Source organism: Hemicordylus capensis, chromosome 3, assembly GCF_027244095.1.
Source record: "Hemicordylus capensis ecotype Gifberg chromosome 3, rHemCap1.1.pri, whole genome shotgun sequence".
In the NCBI taxonomy this organism is placed as follows: domain Eukaryota; kingdom Metazoa; phylum Chordata; class Lepidosauria; order Squamata; family Cordylidae; genus Hemicordylus; species Hemicordylus capensis.
The window spans coordinates 259,232,208-259,257,035 of NC_069659.1; the positions used below are offsets into that span (position 1 = coordinate 259,232,208).

General features: G+C 43.9%; 1 protein-coding gene and 1 long non-coding RNA gene across 8 annotated transcripts in view; one reads left to right on the forward strand and one right to left on the reverse strand.

Moving 5' to 3' along the window:
• Positions 1-18,927, reverse strand: part of LOC128352347 (uncharacterized) — a 28,742-nt gene extending 9,815 nt beyond the window's left edge. For 4 of the 7 annotated variants that reach the window (XR_008320339.1, XR_008320337.1, XR_008320338.1 and 1 more), the window contains exons 1-6: positions 17,724-18,927; positions 15,830-15,980; positions 14,996-15,082; positions 13,256-13,346; positions 3,773-3,810; positions 1,613-1,790 (exon numbers count right to left, since the gene is read on the reverse strand). This is a non-coding gene — a long non-coding RNA (uncharacterized LOC128352347). Of the gene's footprint in view, positions 1-1,612; positions 1,791-3,772; positions 3,811-13,255; positions 13,347-14,485; positions 14,723-14,995; positions 15,083-15,829; positions 15,981-17,723 lie in introns of all 7 variants that reach the window. The other 3 variants (XR_008320340.1, XR_008320342.1, XR_008320343.1) reach the window with 3 other exon arrangements.
• The window catches only part of ADAM12 (ADAM metallopeptidase domain 12), a 407,749-nt gene that overhangs the window by 218,275 nt on the left and 164,646 nt on the right, over positions 1-24,828 (forward strand). The window contains exons 4-5 of the mRNA XM_053312884.1: positions 11,498-11,576; positions 15,854-15,930. Of these exons, the coding sequence (XP_053168859.1) occupies positions 11,498-11,576; positions 15,854-15,930 (156 nt within the window). The remainder of the gene's footprint in view (positions 1-11,497; positions 11,577-15,853; positions 15,931-24,828) is intronic.

The following is a 24,828-nucleotide window of genomic DNA, read 5'->3' on the forward strand; positions in this document are numbered from 1 at the left end:
GTCGTGGGAAGCACTGGGCTCGCAGATGAGCCCGGTGGCTAGCCCGCCTAAATACCCCTCTAAGTTAGCGGAGTGAGTGCTCCACTAACCCATTTTCGTTGCCACAGCAACTTGTGAGGAGACCCCTGACTGGGAGGCTGCAACAAGCCTCCTGGAATCGGGGGGGCTCCCAGAATGCCCCACACACTAGCATGGGGCATTCTGGGACTTCTGGGGGCCAGGGGGCCCCTTATCCCCACAGCCCCAACGGGCTCCGTGACGGAGCCAGTTATTGTGTGGGTGGCCGATCCGGCTGCCCAGGTAGGGCTGTAGGTAGGGCCAAGCCCACTCTCCCCACCAAACTCCATCCGGCTCTCCACACTGTTCGTGTGGAGAGTCTCTTTGTCTTTCACAGGGCTTCCTGTTGGAATTTAAAGGGACAACTCTGCAAATCACCAAAACTACCCCCAATAACCAAAACTATGTACCAGGAAGCTGTGAGGGAAATGCCTTGAGGGGGAGGAAGGGATGCAAGCAGGCAGGTTGAAGCAACTTCCAAATATGTCATGGCAGTGGCCTTCTCAAAAGTGAGAGAAGTGCTGCCTCTGCTGCAAGTAAGGAGGAGGCCAGCAAGGAAGCATCTGGTGGAGGAAGACTTCTTAAGCATGCTCTTCTCCCCTCCAACCACTCTCCCTATGACATTCACTTGAGAAGCCATGTGGTCTCATTCGCTGGGCTGGGGGCTTAATTTCTAAATCCTCAACTGGGTGAATGAGCAGCCCACACCAGTTCTCAGGAACCTAACCTCATTTTGGAGGTTAGGTTTTACACTTGAATATCTCAGTTTTAACCTCCACAGTACTTCTGTGGAATGTTACCCTTGCAATATTAAAGAGTCTCCTATATATATTTAAAACCACAAATAAAAATATGTTTGCGGTAACTTATAGATTTTTAAAACAAATAAAAAATTCTAATAGCATGTAAAATAACACAGCAACAAGTTTTAAAAAATTGAAAACAACCCTAAAAAATCACAATACGCCGAATTATAAAACCCGGTCATATAAAACTCTTTCTGTCTGGCACTGTAAACTCATGAGAATAGGCACCAGGTGTGGTGGACATTTCAGAGACAGGGTGCCACACACAAAAGGCCCATTCCAGTCACCACTCACCTCACTCCAGGAGGTGGTGCAGCCTGGATAAAGGCTTCCCAAGTTCATACCAGAGCAGTGGTTCTTGTGATATCTTGATCAGAAGCTATATAAGGTTTTATAGGTGAATCTCAAAAATTCCATGGGAAGTCAGTGGCACTGTTTTAGAACTGGCAAAATGTTGTCTGTATATATCAGTTAGGTTGCCCTGCGCATGCACAGAAGGGCACATTGCCAACTATAGAAGAGGAAAGAGCTCCATATAGAAATGGAACAATAAACTAATCTAGAGTGCATCTCTTGAAACCAGACAAAAGTAAGAAAGCCTTGCATGCTGTCCTGAATGCCCTTCTGCAGGGTTGGGAGATGACAGGGGTCACCAGGGAATCTGTTCCATAGCACTGGAACCACTGCTTGAGAAGACCATCCCCCAGTGCCCATACTTCCCACCCTAGAGCTAGCAGAAGAGTACTTACAGGGAGATGTCCTCTCATCCTCAAGGATGGTAACTAGTCATGCTGCAGATCCTGAACTGTGATGTGTTAATGTTGTTTGATCTGTGTCCTTTCTCATTTAGATTGATTAAATTAAGTCAAGAAGATTGCCACCTAAATTGGTTTACTTTCCTGGAATTATCTGCTTTGCTTTGAGGGGCTGGGGGGTGGAGAAGAGAGAATTGTAAATCAATACATTACATAAATTACATTTCTTTCCAAAGGGAGAGAAATTATCTAATTGATATATGTGTCAAATGTGGTGTTTGATAGCTAAGCATCAGTGTCAAGATGCAACCTCCGTGCACCCCTTTCCTTCTTGCCGATTCTGAGTGCTTGTTACACTTATTGTTGATAACCTTTCAAAGAGGTGCCCACACGTGACTTGTAATCTCCTGATATCAGCACTAAGTGTTTATTCCACTAGGCAGCTTTTAAAGTATTAGGCATTTTCAAAAGAGGAGATAACAGCTGCTTCTGCCAAAAAATATTGGCTACCCTAGAGGCATATGTTGTACAGGACCCAACCTTTTCATTTAGCTGTCACTGAATTCTCAACAAGCCATAGAACAAGACTGAAGAGTAACATTCATGACATTTAAGGAGAAGGAGAAGAATGATTCTTGCACTAGAATCTTAACTCTTGCACAGGTTTTTAAAAAAAGTCCCAAGGAATACTTATTATAACTACATCTTTGTTGTGCCTTTGAACCTTTCTCCCTTTAAAATTCACAAGCTCTTGACAATTTAGATTGCATAATAATAACTATTCCTAAAGCAATATATAAAAGGTGAAGAATACAGAGGTCTGGTTGGTTTGTTCAACCAGTCTGTTTCACATAAGGACATGTAAGTGTGCACGTCCTTACTCCCTCTCAGTGCATCAGGGTATTATTTCTTAAACATGTGGGTTTCACTTTAAATTATTATTATTATTAATAGTAGTAGTAGTAGTAGTAGTAGTAGTAGTAATTAAGAATGAACAACTTTAGCACCCCATAATGAATTGTTCTGTGGGTGGCTCATTATAACACAATAAGAACATTCAATTAAAACACAATCAAACAAATCACAATAGAAACAAACAAATCACACAAACAAACAAATCACAATAGAAAATGCAAAATATAGTACAAAACATTTTTAACTTTGTTGTTGTTTTTTTAATATATATATATATTTTTAAGCCTGTGTGAACACCTGGCATCTAAAAGAACAAAGTGATGATGCCAGGCAAGCCTCACTGGGAAGGCTATTCCCTAGGTAGGAATAGAAAAAGCCCTTTCTACTACTGCTACTACTACAATAAATAATTATATACCACTCTTCAACAAAGTTTCCAAAGTGGTTTACATAGAGAAATAATAAATAAATAAGATGGATCCCTGTCCCCGAAGGGATCACAATCTAAAAAGAAACACATAGTAGACACCAGCAACAGTCACTGGGGGGATACAGTGCTGGGAGTGGACAGGACCAGTTGCTCTCCCCCTGCTAAACAAAGAGAATCACCACTTTTAAAAGGTGCATTTTTGCCCATTTAGCAGGGGATTAGGCAGGGGATAGCCCGCCTCACCTCATTTTGCAGGGGCATTCAGAGCATGGCCTCTGAAGAAAATCTTAAGGTCAGAGTAAGTGCATATGGGGCAAGGCACTCTCTTAGGTAATCCAGTCCCAGGCTATTTAGAACTTTAAAGCAGGACTTTGAATTGGGCCCAGAAATGGACGGGGAGCGAGTGTAACTGACAAAGCACTTGTGTGATATAGTCAAAGTGCCCTGCCCCCTTAGTAATCTTGTGGCCTTATTTTGGACCAACTGCAGTCTCCAAACCATTTTAAAAGGCAGGCCCACGTTGCAGTAATCCATGTGAGAGGTTACCAGAGCATAGGTAACTGTGGCCAAAATAACTTCATTCAGGTAAGGTCACAGCTGGTGTGTAAGCTGAAGCCGGAAAAAGGCACCCCGAGCCACAGAGGCCACTTGAGTCTTTCGTGCTGGATCAATGATCACACCCAGACTGCAAATCTGGTCCTTTAGGTGGAGTGCAGCCCTATCTAGAAAAAGCTGAACATCATTCATCCAGACAGATGAGCCACCGACTAATGGAATTTCTGTTTTGTCTGGATTGAGTCTCAACTTACTTCATCCAAGCACAGATTCATGACAGTCTGTTCTTCACCTGCACAGATAAAAAAAGAGGGATATGCCTGAGTGTCATCCACATACTGATGACACCTCAGGCCAAATCTCCAGATGACCGCTCCCAGAGATGTCATGTCAAGGGGTTGAACAGTGATCTCTCAGCACCACCTTTTGGAAGTGGGCACTCAGGTAGTAGCGGAACTACCACCAAGCAGTGCCTCCCACCCTATCCAAGAGGATATCATGGTCAATAGTACTTAAGGCTAGGGATGTGCGTGCGCCAGATACTTCCGGTTGTATCCGGTCAACAGGGGCAACGGGGAGGCAGGGAGGTACATTGCTGCCCCAATTAACCTTGGGGAAAGGGAGCACTAGTGGGGGAAGAGCAAAGGGAGGGGTAAGTGCACCCTCTCCCGCTCTTAAAGCAGTACACCCCCCAACACTATCGAACCACCCCCACCTGGTTCAGTGCACATCCCTACTTAAAGCCATTGAAAGCTCTAAGAGAATTAAAGGGTTGCATTGCCCCTGTCTCTCTCTGCACAGGTCATCCCACAGGGTGACCAAAGCAGTTTCTGTTCCAAAACCCAGCCTGATGACTGATTGAAATGGATCTAGATAATCCGTTTCCTCTACGAGTGTTTGGAGCTTATCAAACCCTGCATGAAAAGCCAATATAAATATATATTATTTCTTCTGACTTTGTTAGAAATGTTTTTTAATTGAGAAATTGAGAAATGGATCAATATCTTAACTTTAAAGAACTCGGTTACTGAGAATAGCATGCTTGATTGGATTTATATACCGCCCTAGGGCAGTTTACAATCTCAGAGTGGTTTACGATCTCAGGGCAGTTTACAATATATCCTGCATTCTGCAGAATTTTTACAAGCAGAATCCTTTAAATATGCATGTGCAGAAGTTTAGAAGATTCTTCCATTGGGAACTTAATAAACCGATGCTTATTTTCAAAGTACTTAAAAGTGGGATCCATTGGCATGTCATTTTTTATTTAGTTTTGTGAAAATAAACATATATTCTTGCTTACTTTTCTCTTTTTAGGAGTGTGCAAGTGCTTTGACTTTAAATCTTTCTGGAGTCATAAATCAGAAAAGGAAAGGATTTAAAAAACAACAACAACAAGCAATTCCCACTTAAACTTCTTTGGTAGTTACCTGCAGTGAAAGCTGCTGATTTTGTGAGATCCTTGTAATAAAGAAGTTTGTTTTGTGAAGCCTCCCTCTGCAATAGTCCTTGAACATTCATCCTAGCAATCCCCAACCTGTTCTAATATTCAGAAACCTTTTCCCAAAAGGAATTCTTTTTTCAACCTGTATTACAAGCCTAGTTTTTCCTAGTGCTTTAAATGTTCATTTATTTTCCGTTGTCATGGCCAAATTCCTAGTCAGGTGGTTTCTGAGTACCCACAGAAAAATAGGAACCTTTCTCACATGTAGTATATTAAATTTAAAAAATTACTGTGGGACAAATTAATCCATACACAGATTTCCCCCCCTTCAAATTTCTGAAAGTTGAAAAACCTTTCTTTAGATTGCTTTAAGATACAGAATAGGGAGGATTGTAATCGCCATGCTTGAGGAATGTGGAGGATTAGATGGGTAGGATTCTGCCTGTTTGGCTGTAGAAAGAACTATTCCAAGAAAAGGAATTTTAACAAAGGAAAGATAATAAATTGGCAAATAAGAGATAAGAATACTCTATACCTTCTTTTCAGAAAATAAATAACGAAATGCTAGTCCTGGTGTAACCTTTGGCCAAAAGAGATTATTCAGTACATTTTATCACCCACTGTGAAATGTTGCCTGTTGCTGTTGCTTTTCTAAATTCAGAAGCCATGTTAATCCAGTTCCAGTTTCCAGGACAGCAAATACTCTGCAAATACTCATACTGGAGTGATAATTCTGATTTCCTTGAAACCTTTCCTGTTACTCTTTGCTTACCTTCTGTTCTACCATAGCTTAATGAACTGTATTATCGTCATGACATATTATCTATCAGTAGTAGCTAGTGTTGGCACTACCAGGTTGCGGGGAGGGCCAAGGGGCAACTTTAAGTGTAAGTTTAACTCTGTGTTTAACTCTGCTACTGCCACACCTGAAAGCTTCTCCAAGCAGCAGCGCGGCACCCAGCACCTCCTGCAGTGGCCGATTGGCTCGGCCACCCACCTGGCCATGCAAATGGCCTCCACCAGGGGGCTTTACACACAGGGCTTCTGCCAGAATGTGTGTGCGTTCACACACCAGCCAAACTTACCTCGAAGTCCCTTCAGGATTTTTGGACCCATTCCACACACAAACTGAGCTTTGTGATGCTAATTCTAGTTTATCTTGACGTATGTCTGGGTTTTTTAAATGCTGGTTTTAAAGCTACATTTTCAGAAAACTCCAGGGCAGATGGGAGAGGCATGCTCTCTTCAGAAATGCAGATCTATCTCTGCAGGAGCTCTCTCTCCTCCCTCCCCCATTGGCTAGAAGGAAAACAGAGCATGCCATGTGGACTTGTTTCAAAAGAAAACCGAGAGCAGAGGTGAGAGCCTGCTTCCCTCAATGCCACGAGTGTACTTCAAAGTGGCTTCATTCAGCGTTCGATTGGTTGCATGGATCCTGCTGGCCACTATGTCCTGATCCATAGAGTGGATTATGTCCGCTTCTTTGAAACCCCGGGATGATGATTGCTTTGTAAGACAAAGCTCATAGAACCATTAGAAAATGGAATGATCATGAATTATCCATGTCTGACTGATCTATTGGACACATTCTTAACGTGACTGGTAATCAAAAGGGTCTGTGAAATACGTTATGCAAAAGTCAAATGAAAAATTATGCCAGAAACAAGTCTTCAAGTGGTTTGTATATTCTATCTTGATCCTGTGACAGCAGAACAACTGACTTTGAAATGTAGTGCTGGCATCGCCAGACTGTGTGCAAGGCAGCAGTACATTACCAGGGTGGCTGCCATTGGCCATTATTTTCAAGGAGGCGTGCTGAGCACAATCGTGCTTTATCAGAACTAGGGATGTGCACAAACAGCTTGCATAGGCATGGCTGGGGCGAGGAGCGGTTCCCTTAAGAAATAGGTAAGCAGGGCCTTACCTGCTCTGCTGCCACCGCGCCACTTTTCCGGGTCTGTCCCTCACTCTAGGAAAAGCCGTGGTGGCTGCGGCACTGTTCCGTGCAGCCTGCGTGTGTGCAGAACCATGTGTGGGCTGGCACTGCATGCACAGGCTGCAGGGAACCGCACACAGCCACTGCTGTTCTAGAGCGAGGGGCACGCCCAGAAAAGCAGGGGAGGCAAGCGGAGCAGGTAAAGACCTGCTTACCCACTTCTTAAGGGAACCATTCCCTGCCTAGCAAAAATGGTACAGCTGTAGGTGCCTGAGGCAGTTCATACTCAGGCACCTACATCAGAACGGGCTGCCAACCTTCAGCATGGAAAAGACATTTTATTTATTTATTTTATTTATCTTACATTTTATATCCCGCTGTTCCTCCAAGGAGTCCAGAGAGGTGTTCTACATACTTAAGTTTCTCTTTCACAACAACCCTGTGAAGTAGGCTAGGCTGAGAGAGAAGTGACTGGCCCAGAGACACCCAGCAAGTATCGTGGCTGAATGGGGATTTGAACTCGGGTCTCCCTGGTTCTAGTCCAGCACTCTAACAACTACACCATGCATTTAAATCCATTTAAATGCCATGCCAGCACTTCTTCTGACAGTGATGGCACTGCCACTCTCCTAAGCCCTAAAACAAAACTGTCCTGCTCAAGCATGATTTGGAAGGGGGGGCGGAGGTCCTTGAGGGGTGGACTTTTCCTGTAACTCAGGAAAGGGAAGGGAACGTGATGACTTCCTAGGAAGAGCTATGTAGATGAAGGAGGGCAAAGGATCCTGGGGGGTCTGTTCTGCCATGACCTAGGATGCTCTTGTGAGCATCCAGCAAAACAGTCCATGCCAACCATACCACACTCCTGCTCCCCCTGGCAGCTTGCTGGCAATGAGCTAGCACTCTCATGAGAGGTCTACTGGGGAGAATCTTAGGGCAAAACACCCTTTGGTCTCAATTCAGCCCGCTCATGGATTGAGCTGACCCAACAAAGGGCCCCCACTTGCCCTTTGTTGTCCCCCACTCTCTAGTTAAAGATGGAACATTTGCACTGTGACCCCCTCCTCCCCTAGGAAGCCTTGCACAATCCCAAAGGAGATTTTGACACCCAATGTGCCAGAGCCTAGCCACATGTGCAGACAGGGGAAAACTGGGTGTGGGTATGGATCTTTATTCTTATTCAGAGTTCCCAAGTTTTGGCCAGCATTGTGCCCTGTGAAGGTCTGGCTTCACAGGGAATCACAGGAGAGGCGTGTCCCAATCTCCAGAGACCCCAGAAGAGCAGGGCCACCATTTTGAAACACAAATAAGTATGGGCGGATGAGCTGGCAGAGGGCATGCTTTGTCCACTCTTTGGCGGCAGCTGCCGAGCAGGGAGAACAGTTGCCAAGGTACTTGCCCCTGCAGTTTTTCTATATAGAGGAACCTGGCTGGGCATCATCTGTCGTTCAGCCCCCATGGCCTGACACCCTCATGAGAGAGCGGTCCATGGGAAAAGGGGATGTCATCTCACATTATTAGTGATTCAGCTCAACAACCCTGTCCCCACAGATGGTTCTTCTCATGAGTTGTGAAGGGGTGTTCCCATGCCCTTAAACTCTCATGAGTGAGAGGTCCGCTTGGGATCAGCATCCATAATCATTACAAATGTTGAATCGCTCCATTCACTGGGTCATTGCTGATCCTGCTGACTGGCCCTTCTCATGAGTTACCCTAGAGACTGCACAGGTACCTCCAAGGGAAAGGGGCTGGGTCCCCCTTCTCCAACATCATTGTACAACAATAGCCTTTCAAGAATTCCTGGTTTGGGCTTCCTTTTTAATCCAGCCGTGGATATCCTTGCCCTGACATATGTTTCCGTACCAGCACTCTAATGGGGTGACCTGCTTATGTTGCCACCTGAAATGTTTGTGCTTCTGAACATACATTATTGCTGCTTCTTTCTTGTGGACAAAAAACAACAAACTGTGAGTACAGAAAAATATCCAATAGTAATTACAAAACTTCAAAAAGTAATAAATATGTGTATAAATATGAAATTAGTGATAATACATATATCCAAGATCTAAATCTAAGGATTGTGCCATACACCACTCACAAGCTCTTGCATGGGTATGAGAATAGGTACTACACAAAGAAGATATTCCCATACATACTGAGCATGGGTGGTGTATGGCAAAATCCTTGGATTTAGATCTTGGATATATGTGTCATCACTAATTTCATATTTGTACACATATTTATTACTTTTTGAAGTTTTGTAATTACTATTGGATATTTTTCTGTATTCACACAGTTTGTTGTGTTTTGTCCTCAGTACACGTGTGGCCCTATTTTTCTTTTGTGCTTCTTTCTTGGGGAGCAAAGCATGTAGTGTCCACCCTGTCCCTTTTCCCTCCTGCTTGCCAGGAGTGGGGGAGCAAGGGACAGAGTAAGAAGAGGGAATGCCCTGTGTTATTTTGCCATTTGACAGCCTGACAAGCTAGGGCTGGGATGTGGTGGCGTCCTTGTTTCTGGGCAACTGCTTTGTTGGATTGGAGACAGAAGGGCTCGGAGAGGCAGCCAGTGAGAAGCATAGCAGGCATGGAGCGGGAGCAATGTTGGGCAGGTCTGTGCTGCTGTCAGCGGCGTAACTATAATAGGGCAAGGGGAGACAGTTGTGTGGAGGCCCACTGCCTTGGGGGGGGGGCAGAGGCAAGTCAGATTACTGATTCCCCCAGCCGTGCACCCGCCCAGGCTTCCTTCAGTTGTATTCATCCTCTGAAACTGACGTGAGTGTTAAGACCTGGAGCTACCAGAACGGCATGTCTTTCTCTAGTACCATTAAATGACTTGCATTGTCCACAATTTACAAAACCTTTTAAAAATAATTTAAGATTTCTTTACTTCATGAGCTGAACTTCAGTGAGGGGGGTCCATTTTAAAATCTTGTCTCTGGGCCCACTCTAACCTTGCTATGCCCCTGGCCGCTGTATCTATGATTGCGGTTCCAAAAACTGCACAGAGCCGTGGTTATGGCACTGTCGGTGTTCAGATGTAATGCTTCAGCTTTCAAACCTCAGGTTTCAGTGACGAACCTTACTGCAAACCAAAGATTTAAATTGGAGATTGGCGAGGCAAAAGCAGGTCTCATTTGCCATTAGACATATTGCATGCATTTGGACGTAACGGAGTTCCAACTTCTACCCCATTTAACTCCATCTTCATGTTATGTCTGAATCTGGCTATTGTATTCTTTATACAGTAAAACAAATACCTGAGAAAGCAGCACATGTTTGTCCAAGGCACTTCCATTTGTGAATGTCTTATTAACCCTGTGTAAAGACCATATTCATGCAGACTGAATATGGAGAAGGGGTTGGGATCATGTGTGCTTGCCCTGCCACCATAGGCATTGGCATGGCATCATCATGGCAACTTGAGGCATGCCATGCAATGCAAAATAGTTCTCTCTCTCTTCAGTGAGGCAGAAAGGCAGAATGGTGAATGAGTAACTAACTAGTTGAATGAATTGAAAACCTCCTCCTTGAACTCCCCCCACCCTTGCCCCTTCTTAGACTCTACCCCTGGCCAGTAAAGTGTCAGTAAAGAGTGGCAAGAGGCAAAAGAGCCAATGGGAAACATGGAGGGAATTGTCAGCCGATGTTTTAGGTCACCGATCGGAAGGCTGGAAGGGCAGGAAATTCAAAGAGATGTCAAACACAAAATGGAGACTGACTCAGAGATCGCCACAAAATGGAAGTCCAAAACAACAAAACATTTGTAGCCGAACAGGGACGTTTTGTTTTGTGTACAAAACTTTCAGATTTGGAAAATGGGTGTTTTGTTTTGTCTACAAAAGACCCCAAATGCCCTGCTTCAAGTACAAAACATTTTGTACCCGAAACGTTTCGCACATTCCTACTCCAAACTAACTTCAGACATAAGCACTTTGATCCACAACTTGTGGTAGCTGCACTGCAGAACTTGGTACTGACACCTTCACTAGCCCCATGTAACCTCTTTCACTGGCCCAAACATGTTGGGAAGAAAGAGGAAGAAGAATACTCATGTTTGTATTGGTTGCACCCTGTGACAAGTGCAATTGTTACAAACACACTAGGGCTGAACTGTTCCTTTCCCTGGAGCTCACATCCACTCTCTGCATCCATAATGCAGTATCATTCCTTATTATGCTTAACCATGGGACATCAATATACAAACATCACACATCATTGCCATTCAGAATATATGGGGGCAGGGTAGGAATTGTCTCGTGTGACCCCTTTGGCAGTTTCAAATTGGTTTTAAATCTGCATTTGGAAATAATTATAGCTAACAGTCTCTAATTGATTTCTGTGTGATTTCTATTTTTCCATTCAGAGAGGGGCTAATTTACTAATAAATAAATCCCTGTAAAAATGTTCACAGATATTCAGTGTCAGAGCTACTGTACTTCCTTATCAAGTTTTTTTAATACTTTATTTATTATTTAACATATTTTTTATTTAGTTAACATATTTTATACTGCCCAAACCTTACTTTTTACCCTTTCAGTTTTAAAAAGTGTACTATAAAAGCTTGGCCTTGAAATTACAGATATGTATTTAATTCTTCTTTCAGTGGCCTTTTTGCTGGCAACTTTACAGAAACACATTATTTGGAAGATGGTACTGATGCTGTTCTCATGCGTAATTACACGGTAAGATTTGTGTTTTCTTAGGGATGAAGGGAGGATATATGATACTTCATCATTAATAGGCAGGAAGGGAACCTTGAAAATTAAATTGGTTGGGCCTATATTTGTTTTTAGATCACTATTTAAAGGTAGTTTGCTGGTCTCTTTGTTACAAAAGCACATTTGTAGGAGGAAATGTTCTAAGTAGTGCATGATGGGAGAGCTTTAATGGTTATACGATTTGTGCACTTAGAGCTCTTTGAAAATGTGCCCATTAGAGGTTTTTTAACAGGCTGCAAGCAGCTATTGTTGCAAAGATAAGGCATGAGAGCCAGTTTCTGCAATGCGGAAGCTCTCAAAAGGCGATTCCAACCCTTTGTGGTCTTCGATAATGCGGAAGCCAGATGTCTTCCTTTGTTTCTTTCTTTGTTTTCATTGAATCAGACCCTAAGAAATATACTCTTTGGGGGAACAGAGTTTAAAAAGTGCTTGCTGCCTTATTTGATTTTGTTAAAATGTCACAAATATCCGCAAGAGGAATTTTAAACCTCTCTGTTATAAATTGAGAGCTGCTCAGAGTCAATAACATGTTTGTCTTCCAGCTGTAGACAAAGCGTCTTAATTAAAACAGTGCGGCGGCTGATCTTCATTTATTACACTAACTTTTATCTGATGATTAGATCCAGCTTAACTGGCATTACATTTTTCAAATTTATTTGTTTGGTGTATGAATAGAGGCATTATGCTTCATGTTGTCTTCCACAATGAGTGCTGTAGGCAACAGTAAATGGAGTTACATCATGGCCTTCTTACACTGGAGTCGTTGGAATGTTTAAGGTGTTTAAGGTGAACTTTATAAACAGTAATCTCTGTGCTACTCATATGGTAAAATGGTTGAAACATTTTGAGTTTTCTTGAAGCCCCTTCTGCTTTTAATGCTGAAAAACCTCTCTGTATTGGACAAGGCATGTTCTTTCAAGAAAAGAAAAAGTTGTTGCCATATTTTGTGACAATAGCTCATTGCAAATAGTAAAAGAAAGCTGCAACTGGTCTCAGGTATTTTTAGCTTTGTGAAACTGTGTAATTGCAAAGCTACACTGTGGGGCTGCTTGATAAATTTCATCCAGAACTTTCCAGACTGTTGCTCCACATTTTAATGCTAATCTGAAAGACGAAAAAGAAACCTCTGAGAAGGTGACATGTGTGATGGTTTGTTCAACATTCCTTCCTGCAGACTGTGCCAATTGCACTGATTTTCCACCATCCCCATCCCTCAAATACCCCAGTGTGCTGTTTGGACCAATGGGAATCAGCATGGGGATTGGTTCTATTGCCAAAAAACCTTCACTGGTTCATGAATCAGGTCACCTGGAATACAAAATGGTCTTTGTGCCCTTTCAAAAATGTTTATTACCTGTGATCTCCACAGGTGTAACAGCTATCATAAATCTGTGGCCAGACACTTCTGCTAGAATTCCAACAAATGCTTGGCTGATCCATCTCATGCTTCACCATATCTGGCATTATCATCACCTCAGTGCTGACACTTCATGGCTGTCCAGCAAGCAGTGGGCATGTTTTTGAATTTTTTAAAAATTTGGTATCTAGACATGTGTATTACCATCAACTTTTCCGTTTTTTACCTGTTGTCAGTGAGTTTCAGCTTAGTACAAACCAATAAGAGCATGAGTGTAAGTTCTTACTTGAGGAGCTTGGCACCATCCATCTTCCCTTCAGCAAACACAGGATGTCTCCTCCCTTAAATCTAGATATTTCTCCATCTTCTGTCTTCTTCTGTGGAGAGACAGAGGTGAACTTTGAAGTAGGGCAGAGCTTTTTGTATGTATTCCAGTTTAATGTATTGCCTCTATCTATCTGTCTAATTGGAGAGAAGAGCTGGTCTTGTGCTAGTGAGCATGAATGGTCCCCTTTGCTAAGCTAAGTCTGCCCTGGTTTGCATTTGGATGGCTGAATATATGTGCGCTTTGTCTGCTGTAAAATAGTCTCATTAGGGGATGAGGCTGTAGCTCAGTCGTAGAGCATCTGCTTGCATGCAGAACTGTCGTCTCCAGCCTCAAAGGCAGGATGCCTCTGAGTACCAGTTGTAGGGGAGTAACAGCAGGAGAGAGGGCATGCCCTCAACTCCTGCTGTAGGCTTCCAGTGGCATCTGGAGGGCCACTGTGTGAAACAAGATGCTGGACTAGATGGCCTTGGGCCTGATCCAGCAGGACTGTTTTTATGTTCTTAAGGTCCCAGGCTCACTTTCTAGCATCTCCAGGTAGAGCTGAAAGAGACTCCTTCCTGAAACCTTGGAGAGCTGTTGCCAGCCAGGGTAGACAGTACTAAGCTAGATGGACTAAATCATCTGACTTGCTTTAAGGCGGCTTTATGCCAGTCTGTCTGTCATGCATACATACACAAAAACATAACTCCCCCCCCCCATGGCTTTCTCCCTTAGATTTTGAAGTTTATTATTTCGTGTTCTCCTTGTAATGGTGCAGATTAAAACAATGACCCCAGAACAATATGAAAGAACCACCTTATTTCTTTTATAGCATCAGTGTTTATCCAGCCACATAAGCTGTAAATTAGATTATAATTCTTTCATTGTGTACCCAGTTACATCTCCACCAGAAATAAAAAGAGAGGCAAGATCCCCTTGTGCTAAACTAATATTTTCTTTATGGTGTAATCACATTTGCTAAGAATTCATACTCCTGAACTATTAAAACTCAACCCTGGTCTTTTCATCGTTATTGCTTTCTCTAACAAAATCAAGGTGGTCTTTAGAAGTCTGCTGTCTGAGACTATATAATTGAAAACCATGCCCTGATACTGGAAAGGTTAATTAATGCAGCTTAGATGTGAATGAACCAAGTAATAGGAGGCAGAGTGAAATGACTGTCAGGTTGAAATATGAGTGATAACTTACCTTTGCACTAATAAGATAGCAACCTTTTACAATAGGGCTTCTGGCTTCTACATGGCATTCAAAGGAGTTTAAAAGGAGAGAGAAATGCTGGCCATGATATAATCATCATTTTCCAGCCAGGTCCATAATTGGGAATATGGTATTGCCTTTCATCAACAATAGCATTAACCTTGCTTCCAGACAAATGTGCATCTTTGTTGAGCGTGTATCTTCTGTTTTGGTTGCCTTTTGTAGCAGCTGGATTTATTAAAGAAATATAATAATCCAGCCATGAAATGAAACAGGATGGTTGCTTCTGAAAATAGAATTCCTTCCTATTTCTGTACTTAATAAGATGCTGCTTCCAAGTTGGCATAATTTAATAAAATGTTCCCTCCCTGCCTGCTTCTTTTCACATGTTCTGTGCCATTTCTCAAGCCATAAAACCTGGAAATCGTTTTATTACTTTATATTGTATGCTTAATTACATCTTATAGACCTGCCTCCTATTACTAAAGACAATGTATGTACATCTACTGTAAAAGCCTTAAGGTGAATGGCAGTGTAATTTGCTCTTCTGTTTCATTTTGCAAAATGCCCTGCATAGTTTTCTGGTAACTGGAAAAAGAAGAACAAGCTGGTCATGAAGGAAAATTTAAATACTTATTAAATGTTTGAATGAGGGACACAATTGACATTAGCAGACATTCATTTTAATCCAGTGTTTAAAATGAAACCCTAAAAAGTTTCACTCCCTGAGTCTGTTCTCACATACAGGCAAAAATGGGCTAACAGAGCCAAGCCCGGTCCTGCCTGTGTGTGAGAACTGCCAGAATCGGGCCAATCCTGACAGTGCCTTGGTGGCAAACCTGCCAAGCCAGCCACCCTCCAAAAAAACCTTCTGTTTTTGTAATCTTCTGCCAGCCCCAGCTGTAGTCACAGACTGTGGGACTCCTGGCTGGCTTTGGAGAGGGGTGTCCCCATAATGTACCGTGTAGTCGTGTGGTGCATTGTGGGGGTTCCGGGGTGGGGGTGGGGGGTAAACGCCTTCCTCCAGCATCCTGATCTCTATGCTGCCTGAGGAGGCAGTTGAATATCTGGGTGCGCAATCTCTGCACCCAGATTCTGAAAGAGAGTGTGCGGGGAGGTAAGCTTTTTAAGGCTTCCTCCCCACTGACCCTGTAGCCCTTTCTCAACAATAGTGAGAAAGGGCTCCTTGTTTCAAAAAAGCAAAATGATGCTTTAAGTGGGACTCAGTAGCCTAAACTCAGGGAAGTCTTTTACACTGAGATGAATGGAAGATTCTGCATAAATTCTACATTAACAATAAAGCTATATGTAGAAATATAAGGGTACTGAAATTACCACTCTTTTATGTTTTTAATTTAGGGCCATTGCTACTACCATGGTCATGTGCAAGGTTATGCTGAGTCAGCAGTCATCTTGAGTACATGTTCTGGACTCAGGTAAGTGCAACCGTCTGAAATCATGAAGACATCTAGCATCACAGTATCTGCTATTAAAGAAACAGGCATTAGTCTGGGTCCTTTATGCTAGGGTTGTGCATCCCCCCCCCCCCGTTTTGTTTTTGGCCCGAATCCGAAACACCCCCATTTTGTTCTTTGTTCAAAATTGCAAAATCTGAAACCGAAACGTTTTGGATTTTTAAAAATGGCCCCAGGGAAAAACTAGTGGGTGGGGGTGGTAGTGCCCAATGGGTGGAAACTACCACCCAAATTTCAGAGGAATTGGGCAAAGGGCTGGTTTTGGTGAATTTTTGAAGCATAGGATTTTTCACATAGAGAAGAATGGAGGTTTTAGCAAAAGTATATCTTCATGTTGAGGGGATAGGGGTGGCCCAGAGCAGAGTAGGATGAGTGGTAGTGCCCAGTACTTCCTTTAGTACCCAAGGAAGCTGCCAGAATTATTTCAAAGGAATTGGGCAGAAGCCTGATTTTTAAAGATGTAATGGAGTTTGCATGTCTGTAAAGTTCTTCCCCATAGGGAATGATGGACCTCCATAATTCCTGTCCCATAACTGCACTTGGGGGACATCAGGGTGGCCCAGAACAAGTGGTGGTGTAGAGCATAAAGGGTGCCAACCACCCACATGGGTTGCTAACCCATGGGGTACTGGGTTCTGTTGTTTCTGAGATGTTTTGAGTGTAGATTCAGATTCTCTGGTAGCATATGAGAGTGGATTCATGGTTTGTCATTGAAAATCTGATATGCTACCAGAGAATCTACACCTCAGAAACAACAGAACCCAGCACCCCATGGGTTAGCAACCCATGGGGGTGGTTGGCACCCTATGTGCACTACACCAACACTCACTCCCGGCCACCCCAGTGCCCCCCAGGAGGAGTTATGGGTCTGCTGAAACCTCCATTATTCCGGGGGGGGGACATTAAAGAAACGTAAACTTCCAACAATTCCTAAGAAATCAGCCCTTTGCCCTATTCCTTTGGAATCTGGGTTGTGGCAGGCACCCCTTGGGGCACTGCCACACAACCCACTGTTTTGCCCCTCAGGCCCCCTTTCTGCCCCAAATCTGCCCCAAAAACATTTCAACTTCAGAAATTCTTTAAAAAGAATTTCTTTTCCCAATTCCTTTGGAATCTGGGTGGCAGCAGGCACCCATTGAGGAACTACCACCTGAACCACTCTTCTGCCCCTAAAGCCCCCTTTCTGCCCCCAATCCATCCCAAATAACATCAACATCACACATCATCAACAACAGCAGAGCTTTGGAAAAAATCAGGCAGATTTCCAAAGGTCATGCACATCCACATCTCCCCCCCCCCGAAATGCAATTGAGCTACACACAACAGTGTGAAACAACAACAATGCAATGCACACTGCCCCACTGGCCAATGAGGGTAAAATTTACCCTTAAATTTGCTTAAAAGGAATAAGGAGGCCATTGCCAGCAGATCAGCCCATGCTTTCACTGTCCAAACTGTGGGCTGGAAGGGCTGGAAATTCAAACAGATGTCAAAACTCAAAATGGAGACTGAAGGAGAAAGACTTTTTGCGATTGCAAAATGGAGTTCCAAAACAGCCGAAACAACAAAACATTTTGTATCTGAAACAGGGACGTTTTGTTTTGGCTACAAAATTTTCTGTTTTGAGCATTGGGTGTTTTGTATTGGCTACAAAACAGCCGAAACGGCCTGTTTTGTGCACAAAACATTTCGTATCCGAAACGAAACGCACATCCCTACTTTATGCTGTAGTATACTGGTCATGAGGTTCTTACTTGATTAGTTCTTAGGAACCTGCAATGATGAAATTGCCAGAATCCAGCTGGGTAGTCGCAATAAGAAGGGCCATCTTAAAATGATAACTTATTTGGATTTGGCCTTTTCCTTGTTCCTGTTTGTGCCTCATTTTGTCATGTTCTCATATCTGCATCCTGCCAAGCCTCCTTTTATCTTTTATCGGTCCGTGGAGGCCAGGTAAAGAAGGAAACAAAGAGCTCATGTGATAGTTGTAAGTATTGTAGCCCACCCTGACCCCTCTCTCAGGGGCTCTCCTTTTGTATCTTCCATTTCCATCTGATTTGTCCATTAGCCCAGAGGGCTAAAAATGGAACCCCATAATCAGAGACCTGATCATACTCTGGTGGGAACAAACAAATTGGAGATGATGTGATGACGATGACGAAGAATATTTATATACTGCTTTTCAGCAAAAAGGTTCTCAAACAGCTCACACAGAAAAATAAATGATTTAATTAATTATTATCATAATAATTAAACACAGGTATTAAATTATGGAATGTATGAAGTGACCCAAAGATTTTGGCTAGGAGAAAAAACGGAGTGGGATCCCAAAAATGTGTGCCCACCTCTCAACATTTCTTACAAATTTGCTGCCCACAGCAGCGAAGTATATGTAACTTTCTGTTTTAAACTACATGTTAACTCCTTGGCAGAATCTGATTGGCTGGTGGGATGTGGTGTTTTCAGAGCCAGCCCTGGAATTGGAGCAAAGGCATATATTGGACAGGATCCAAGAATAGAAGCTTCAGCCAGCCCGCCCAGTAGGTCTGAGATGCGCACTCTAATGTCACTGGAGGAAGGCAAATATTTCCATAGCAAAAGATGTAACTGTTCACTTTAGCATCTGAGCTGTTTGTTAACAGAAGGAAACTTGCTATTTCAAGAAACCAAACACAGTAATTTTCCAGTCATCTGCAAACACAAGTTAAAAGTCAGGCTAAAACCCACAATCAGTATGAAGTTTCAAATAAAAAGTTATTTTAAAAGCTGAAAATTGAGAGTTATAAAAACTAAAGAATCTACCAGATATAACCAAAGATGGAACATTAAAAAGCCTCTTTAAAAAAATGTGTTTGGTAGTTTTTTAAAAACACTGAGGGAGGGAGCATGGCGAAGCTCTTCAGGGAGGGCATTCCAAAGCCAAATCTATTAGTCAACTAGACAACTATAGAAGCTGCAGTTCTCTCACACAGAGCCAATCCAAATTATCATCTTGTGATTTGCTGTAAATTGGCAATTGGGATGTTTTTAGAAAAGTGGCGTTTTAGTCAGATATCGTCCCCACCACCACCACCCACACCAGCCTTTTCTGAATGACTGTTCGTAGTATCATTGTGATGTTGTCAGGCAGCAGCACCCCAACCTAACAAATCCACTATGTTCTATGGCAGATAGCATGAGCTTTTTGAGCGTTCCCTTCCAATGTGTATGAGCTTTGACCTATAGAAGCAACATTGGGTGTAGGAGGGGAGTGGTGGCGGTACTGAAGACAGAAATGCAGCTCTGTCCCTAGGCTGCTTTAGATCCCTGCTTTGGCAACTAAAACGGGCCATGTTGGATGTCCATATGCAGTAGTGCCTTTCAGATAGCAGCACACTAAACTCATTTAAAAATTGGGTAGCAACCTCTAGTAACAACCTGCTGTCATTATCAAGATATAAACTGATTCTGAACTAGAAATGTATCATTGGAAGGCCACCTACAGCAAAATTTGAGTCATTAACCATACAACCTCTTCCTCATTAAGACACAAAGAAACGGCAAACTGCCCAACATCTGTAAGAGGGAGTTCAGGCATCACCAGGATCATGCCTATGTTTCCCCATAGGCTGAGATTTTAAACAACAGAATGTTGATCTCTTTTATTATTACTCATGGAATATTTCAAAATCCACCCACGTTCCTCTGTTCCTGAAAAACAATTTTGGTAAGACCTTTCAGTACTACTGTGCTCTCTGCTCTCCTGTTTATGTGGGAAGATTTATGGTGTGTGGTCCAACTTAAGATAAAGTAGGGAAGTGCTCTGTAAAAATAGTGGCAATACTGAATACACCTTCCATAATATGGGCCTCAATACGTCCTATTTTTATGAAAGTGTTGCAGACAGTCTCCTCTTTTCTCTACCTTTTCATCTTTTTTTTCTAAACTCAGTATGATTTTTCCCATCAGAAACACTAGAAAAAGGAGGAAGCATTAACAGAGGGTGGAAATTAATAGCAATGCTGTGTAGTTATGTTAATATTATTTGTAATATACAGTCGTCCCTTGTCAACCTTGAGGGTTATGTTCCTGAAAAATGTCACAGTTGGCAAATCTGCGGTTGGCAAGGCATTGAAACCAATGTAAAAAGGGGGGGTTAGGGTTCGCTACCGCAAAGTCACTTAAAAATCAAGGGAAAATGTTTTTTTTAAACCCCAGATCACCCAAACTCCCTGAATTTCAATGGGAATGAGCAGATTGAACCCCTTGAAAATTCCTAAACCCCCCTCAAACCTCTCAAATGCACTTCAAAATCACCAGGAGTTGCCAAGAGAAACCAAGAGGAATGGGCATACTGAGCCCCTTGAAAATTCCTGAACCTGCTCCACAAACCTCTCAAAAACACCTTGAAAACAGCAGAAAACAAGAAATCTTAATGAGAAACTATTCCTACCTGACAGCCATGCAGATGGTCAGGATGCTGAGGAGGATGGGTAAGAGGGATGTGGTGGGCTGCAATCAGAGGGAAAGGAGCTGTGGGAGGGGTGGGGTGGCTCAGGGGGCATTTTTAAGGGGAAGAGGGGGTAGCGACCTCCTCCTCCAGTGATGCACCCTCTGTTGCAGGCAGTTCACAGCTGCTCCCCAAAGTGCCAGCTCTGAAGTGCCAAGCTGTGCTCTCTTGAAAAAGATCAGGAAGGTCAGCTGTGCCATCTTCTTCTGGAGGTCTTTTTAGATCTCTGCGTAGAGCCGAATCAGGTCATTGAGTCCCCACTTGAATGTCAGGCTGTACTGCATAAAGGGGTCCATGTCCACTGCCTCATCTGCCAGCTCTGAGGCATGTTTCAGGAACCTGCTGATCTTCTCTAGGGTCAACTTTGCTGTGGCCCTGTAGTTTTCCTCTTCTTCACCAGCTTCTTCCTGATCACTGGAGGATTTGATCAGGGTCTCAAGGTCTTGCTCTGGGAGCTCCTCAGAGTGTGACTCCAGGAGCTCAGCAACTTCAGCCAGCTGGATACTCTCAAAGCCCTCGCCGTCAAGTCGCCTGGCACAAGCCACTATCCTCCCCACCTCTTCCTCCGCAGCTGGCAAAACAGTGATCTCTCACTGCCTCCTTCCACACCTTCCTCCAGCAGGTATTCCAGTGCTGCTCCTGACCTCTTCCATCACCTCCTTGATAATGGTCAAGGCATGGACAATGCTATAGCCCTTCCAGGCTTCCTTCAGGGTCATGTTGGGGTCACCATCCATCAGGTCGGCTATGTGCTCAAAGTTACACCTGTTATAGTAAATCTTGAAAGCCTAGATGATGCCTTGGGGTGGGCAAACAGCAGGTCTGGAGGATGCACTGGGGCATTGTCCAACAGCAGCAGCACCTTGAAGGCCAGGATCTTCTCCCTTAGGAAACATAGGAAACTGCCATATACTGAGTCAGACCATTGGTCTATCTAGCTCAGTATTGTCTTCACAGACTGGCAGCGGCTTGTCCAAGGTTGCAGGCAGAAATCTCTCTCGGCCCTATCTTGGAGAAGCCAGGGAGGGAACCTGAAGCCTTCTGCTCTTCCCAGAGCGGCTTCATTCTCCGAGGGGAATATCTTGCAGTGCTCACACATCAAGTCTCCCATTCATGTGCAACCAGGGCAGACCCTGCTTAGCTATGGGGTGAGCTATGGGGACAAGTCATACTTGCTATCACAAGACCAGCTTTCCTCTCCTTAGGTAACGCTCCACCTCTTCCTTGGCAATGAAGGTGTGGTTAGGCATCCTCTTCCAGAAGAGTCCAGTCTCGTCAGCACTGAACACCTAGTTGGGCACATAGCCCTTCTATGTGCCCTTCTGTCAGCCTCTTCAACTTGGCAGGAAAAGTAGCTGCAGCCTCATGGTCTGCAGAGGCAATCACCCCAACAAGCTTCACATTGTGAAGGCTGAAGAGCTTCTTGAAGTTTTCAGAGCAGCTCTTGCTGGCTTGAAACTTCTCAGGGTCTCCCTCTCCAGAATTCTCCACCAGGTGCCAGTAGATCTGCTGAGCTTTGATGCAGATCATGCAGGTGCTGAGAGGGACCTTTGTCTGTGCCTGGTCCTCCATCCAGATATTCAGGGCCATCTCCATCTTCTCAACGGTGGGGTCTCTCCTTGAGAGGGGACTAGGTCCCACTGGCAACACTGCTTCTGATGGCATCCTCATTCTTCTCGATGCTGCAGGTGGTCTATTCATTGACCCCGAACGATCTTCCAACTGCGCTGTGGCTCTGGCCCTCCTTCAGGCAGTCCAAGACTTTGATCTTGTCCTCTAGGGACATGACATTCCTTGGCCGCTTAGCCACAGCATCTTCCTTTCCCTTGCCTGCATGTTTTGGACCCATTTTCTGAGCTCTTTGTCTCTCTCTCACCTCCACTTCACTACCTCTCCCTAAAAAGCAGTGCAAATGCAGCAGTGAAGACACAGAAGCCATGCAGCTGCCCCACACAGGCTCCACACAGCAGCAAGCAGTGAAGACACAGCAGCCTCTCACGTCCACCTCTCTCAGTCTCTCTCTTTACTTGACTCCAACATCTCTCCAAAACTCCAACGCCTCTCCATCACTCCTATGGTTCCAAAATGTTGTGAAGACACAGCAACCACATGTGCAGGTCCCCCCACAGCAGCAAACAGAGTGAATGCAGCAGTGAAGACACAGAAGCCATGCAGCCCCCCAACCCATTCAGGCTTCCCCCCGAGCAGCAAACAGTGCAAACACAGCAGTAAAGACGCAGAAGCCATGCAGCCCCTGCAAGCAGCAAGCAATGCAAACCCAACAGTGAAGACATGCAGCCATGCAGCCCCCCAACCCAGGCAGGCTCCCCCCAGCAGCAGTGAAAGCACAGCAGCCATTACTGTACAGCCCCCAAATTTCCAGGCCCCAACATCTACAGCCCCCAATTTCCACAGCTCTGAACTCCGCCTCTCCCAATCTCTCTCTGCAGTACTCCAATGCCTCCAAAACACCCCAAAATGCCTCCAAAACACCTCTCCAATGCTCATTCGACTCATCCTCAACTTTCCTGCTTCTCGCACCAATGAAATCCCGCAAGATTCACAGATACTCTAATCGCAGTTGGCGAGACCAGTCTCAATTTCCCACTCACAGATACTCAAAACTATGATTGGGAAAATTGCAGTTTGCGAGGAGGGACGACTGTATGATTCCCATTCCAGCAACAATTTCATTGTTGAAGTTTTATATAGATTTGTCCATTTTTAGTGAGGATTTCAAAAGATTCCAAAGATAGTTCCCTTACATCCAGCTTGCACAACCTAAGTAGAGCGGGGAAAGGGGAACAATGCTTCAAACTGATGCTCAGAAGAAAAGGTGCTTGCCCTTTGGGGATTCCTCATGGGTGGAATCTTTTCTAAGCATTAGGAAACTTCATTCTGTGCCCTTGAGGAAGGCTGTGGCTGAAACAAGCATGTGTATAGTAGTCCGTAACATACTCTGAGCACCTGTTTTGTTTTCCTCTGCTTTATTTTGGCTTTCTGCTTACAAAACATAAGGCATGCAGAAGAAATTTCAAATTTTAATTGTTTGGGGTCCTTTCCTACCGCTTTATGGAAAAGTCTTAAGCTGGGGAACCACATTTACACTGTTCCTTCCAACAGTACTGGGTTAATAGGAGGGATGCTGTGAATATAAAAACAGCCCTGCTGGATCAGGTCCAAGGCCTATTTAGTCCAGCCAGGGAGGTATCTAGGGGTAGGGCAGGCAGGGCACGTGACCTGGGCGCCACTTGAAGGGGGGGCAACATTTTGGAAAATTAATTTTTAAAAAAATGGCTGCCAAAAACAAAATGGCCACCATGCATGCTCAAACGGCCTCTGTGAGGCTCTAGGTCATGCCAGGCCTTGCAGAGGCCATTTGAGCATGCGCGGTGGCCATTTTGTTTTCAGTGGCCATTTTTTTTAAAAAAGATTTTTAAAAATGGCCACTGCACATGCTCAAATGGTCCCTGCGAGGCCCAAGAGGCCAGTGGGGGGAGGAGGAACCTTTGCAAACCCCCCAGCCTTTAGGAAGCCCCTCAAAGGGGCTACAGGTAATATATATAAGTCACTGTACACATATTCAGATTGGCACTATGTACAGAGAATCAGGGCTTGTGAATACTGAGCTGATGCTTATGAGCTAGGATTGTATTCATTTGCTCTTACTTTGCTTCTTGTGATAAGTGAGTTAAATGTGATGTCTTGCTAATATGGCTATTAATGGTGAATTTGTCTTTGAATCAGTGTGAAATCCTTAATATTAAGGCCCACTGGGAGTTTCTTGCTCTCTTTCTCTCATTTTAACTGTCTTTCTGAAAGACTAGAATATATTCCAAGCAGTGACACAGTTTACTCTGCATATCCTTTAATTATTTACAGAGTATCTGGGAAAAGTCAAATTCTCCATTTATTTTTAAAACTTATGTAATGGTGACGCTACAACACATAGTAGAGAATTAGACAGGCACTTCTGTTTAGTTTTCCAAGTACACCTCCAGATAGTATTTGGGTATTTCATGAGCCCCAGCATACTGAAATTTGTAGGTTTCCAGCATTTTTTGGTCTGGCTAGGTCCACTGCTAAAATAGTTTTTGAAATATTAAAAGATTAACGAGCCTGACTTGTATTTTTCAGCTGATATTGTGGTAAAGTTATCTGAAAGCTGGGTGTCAGATGCTTGGACAGGGGGCGCAATTTCAGTGTTTGCCCTAGGCGCTATTTTCCCTAGATACGCCTCTGAGTACAGCATCCTGTTTCACACAGTGGTCCACCAGAAGCCTCCAGGGAACCCACAGGCAAGAGGTGAGGGCATGCTATCTCTTTTGCTGTTGCTCCCCTGCAACTGGTATTCAGAGGCATCTTGCCTC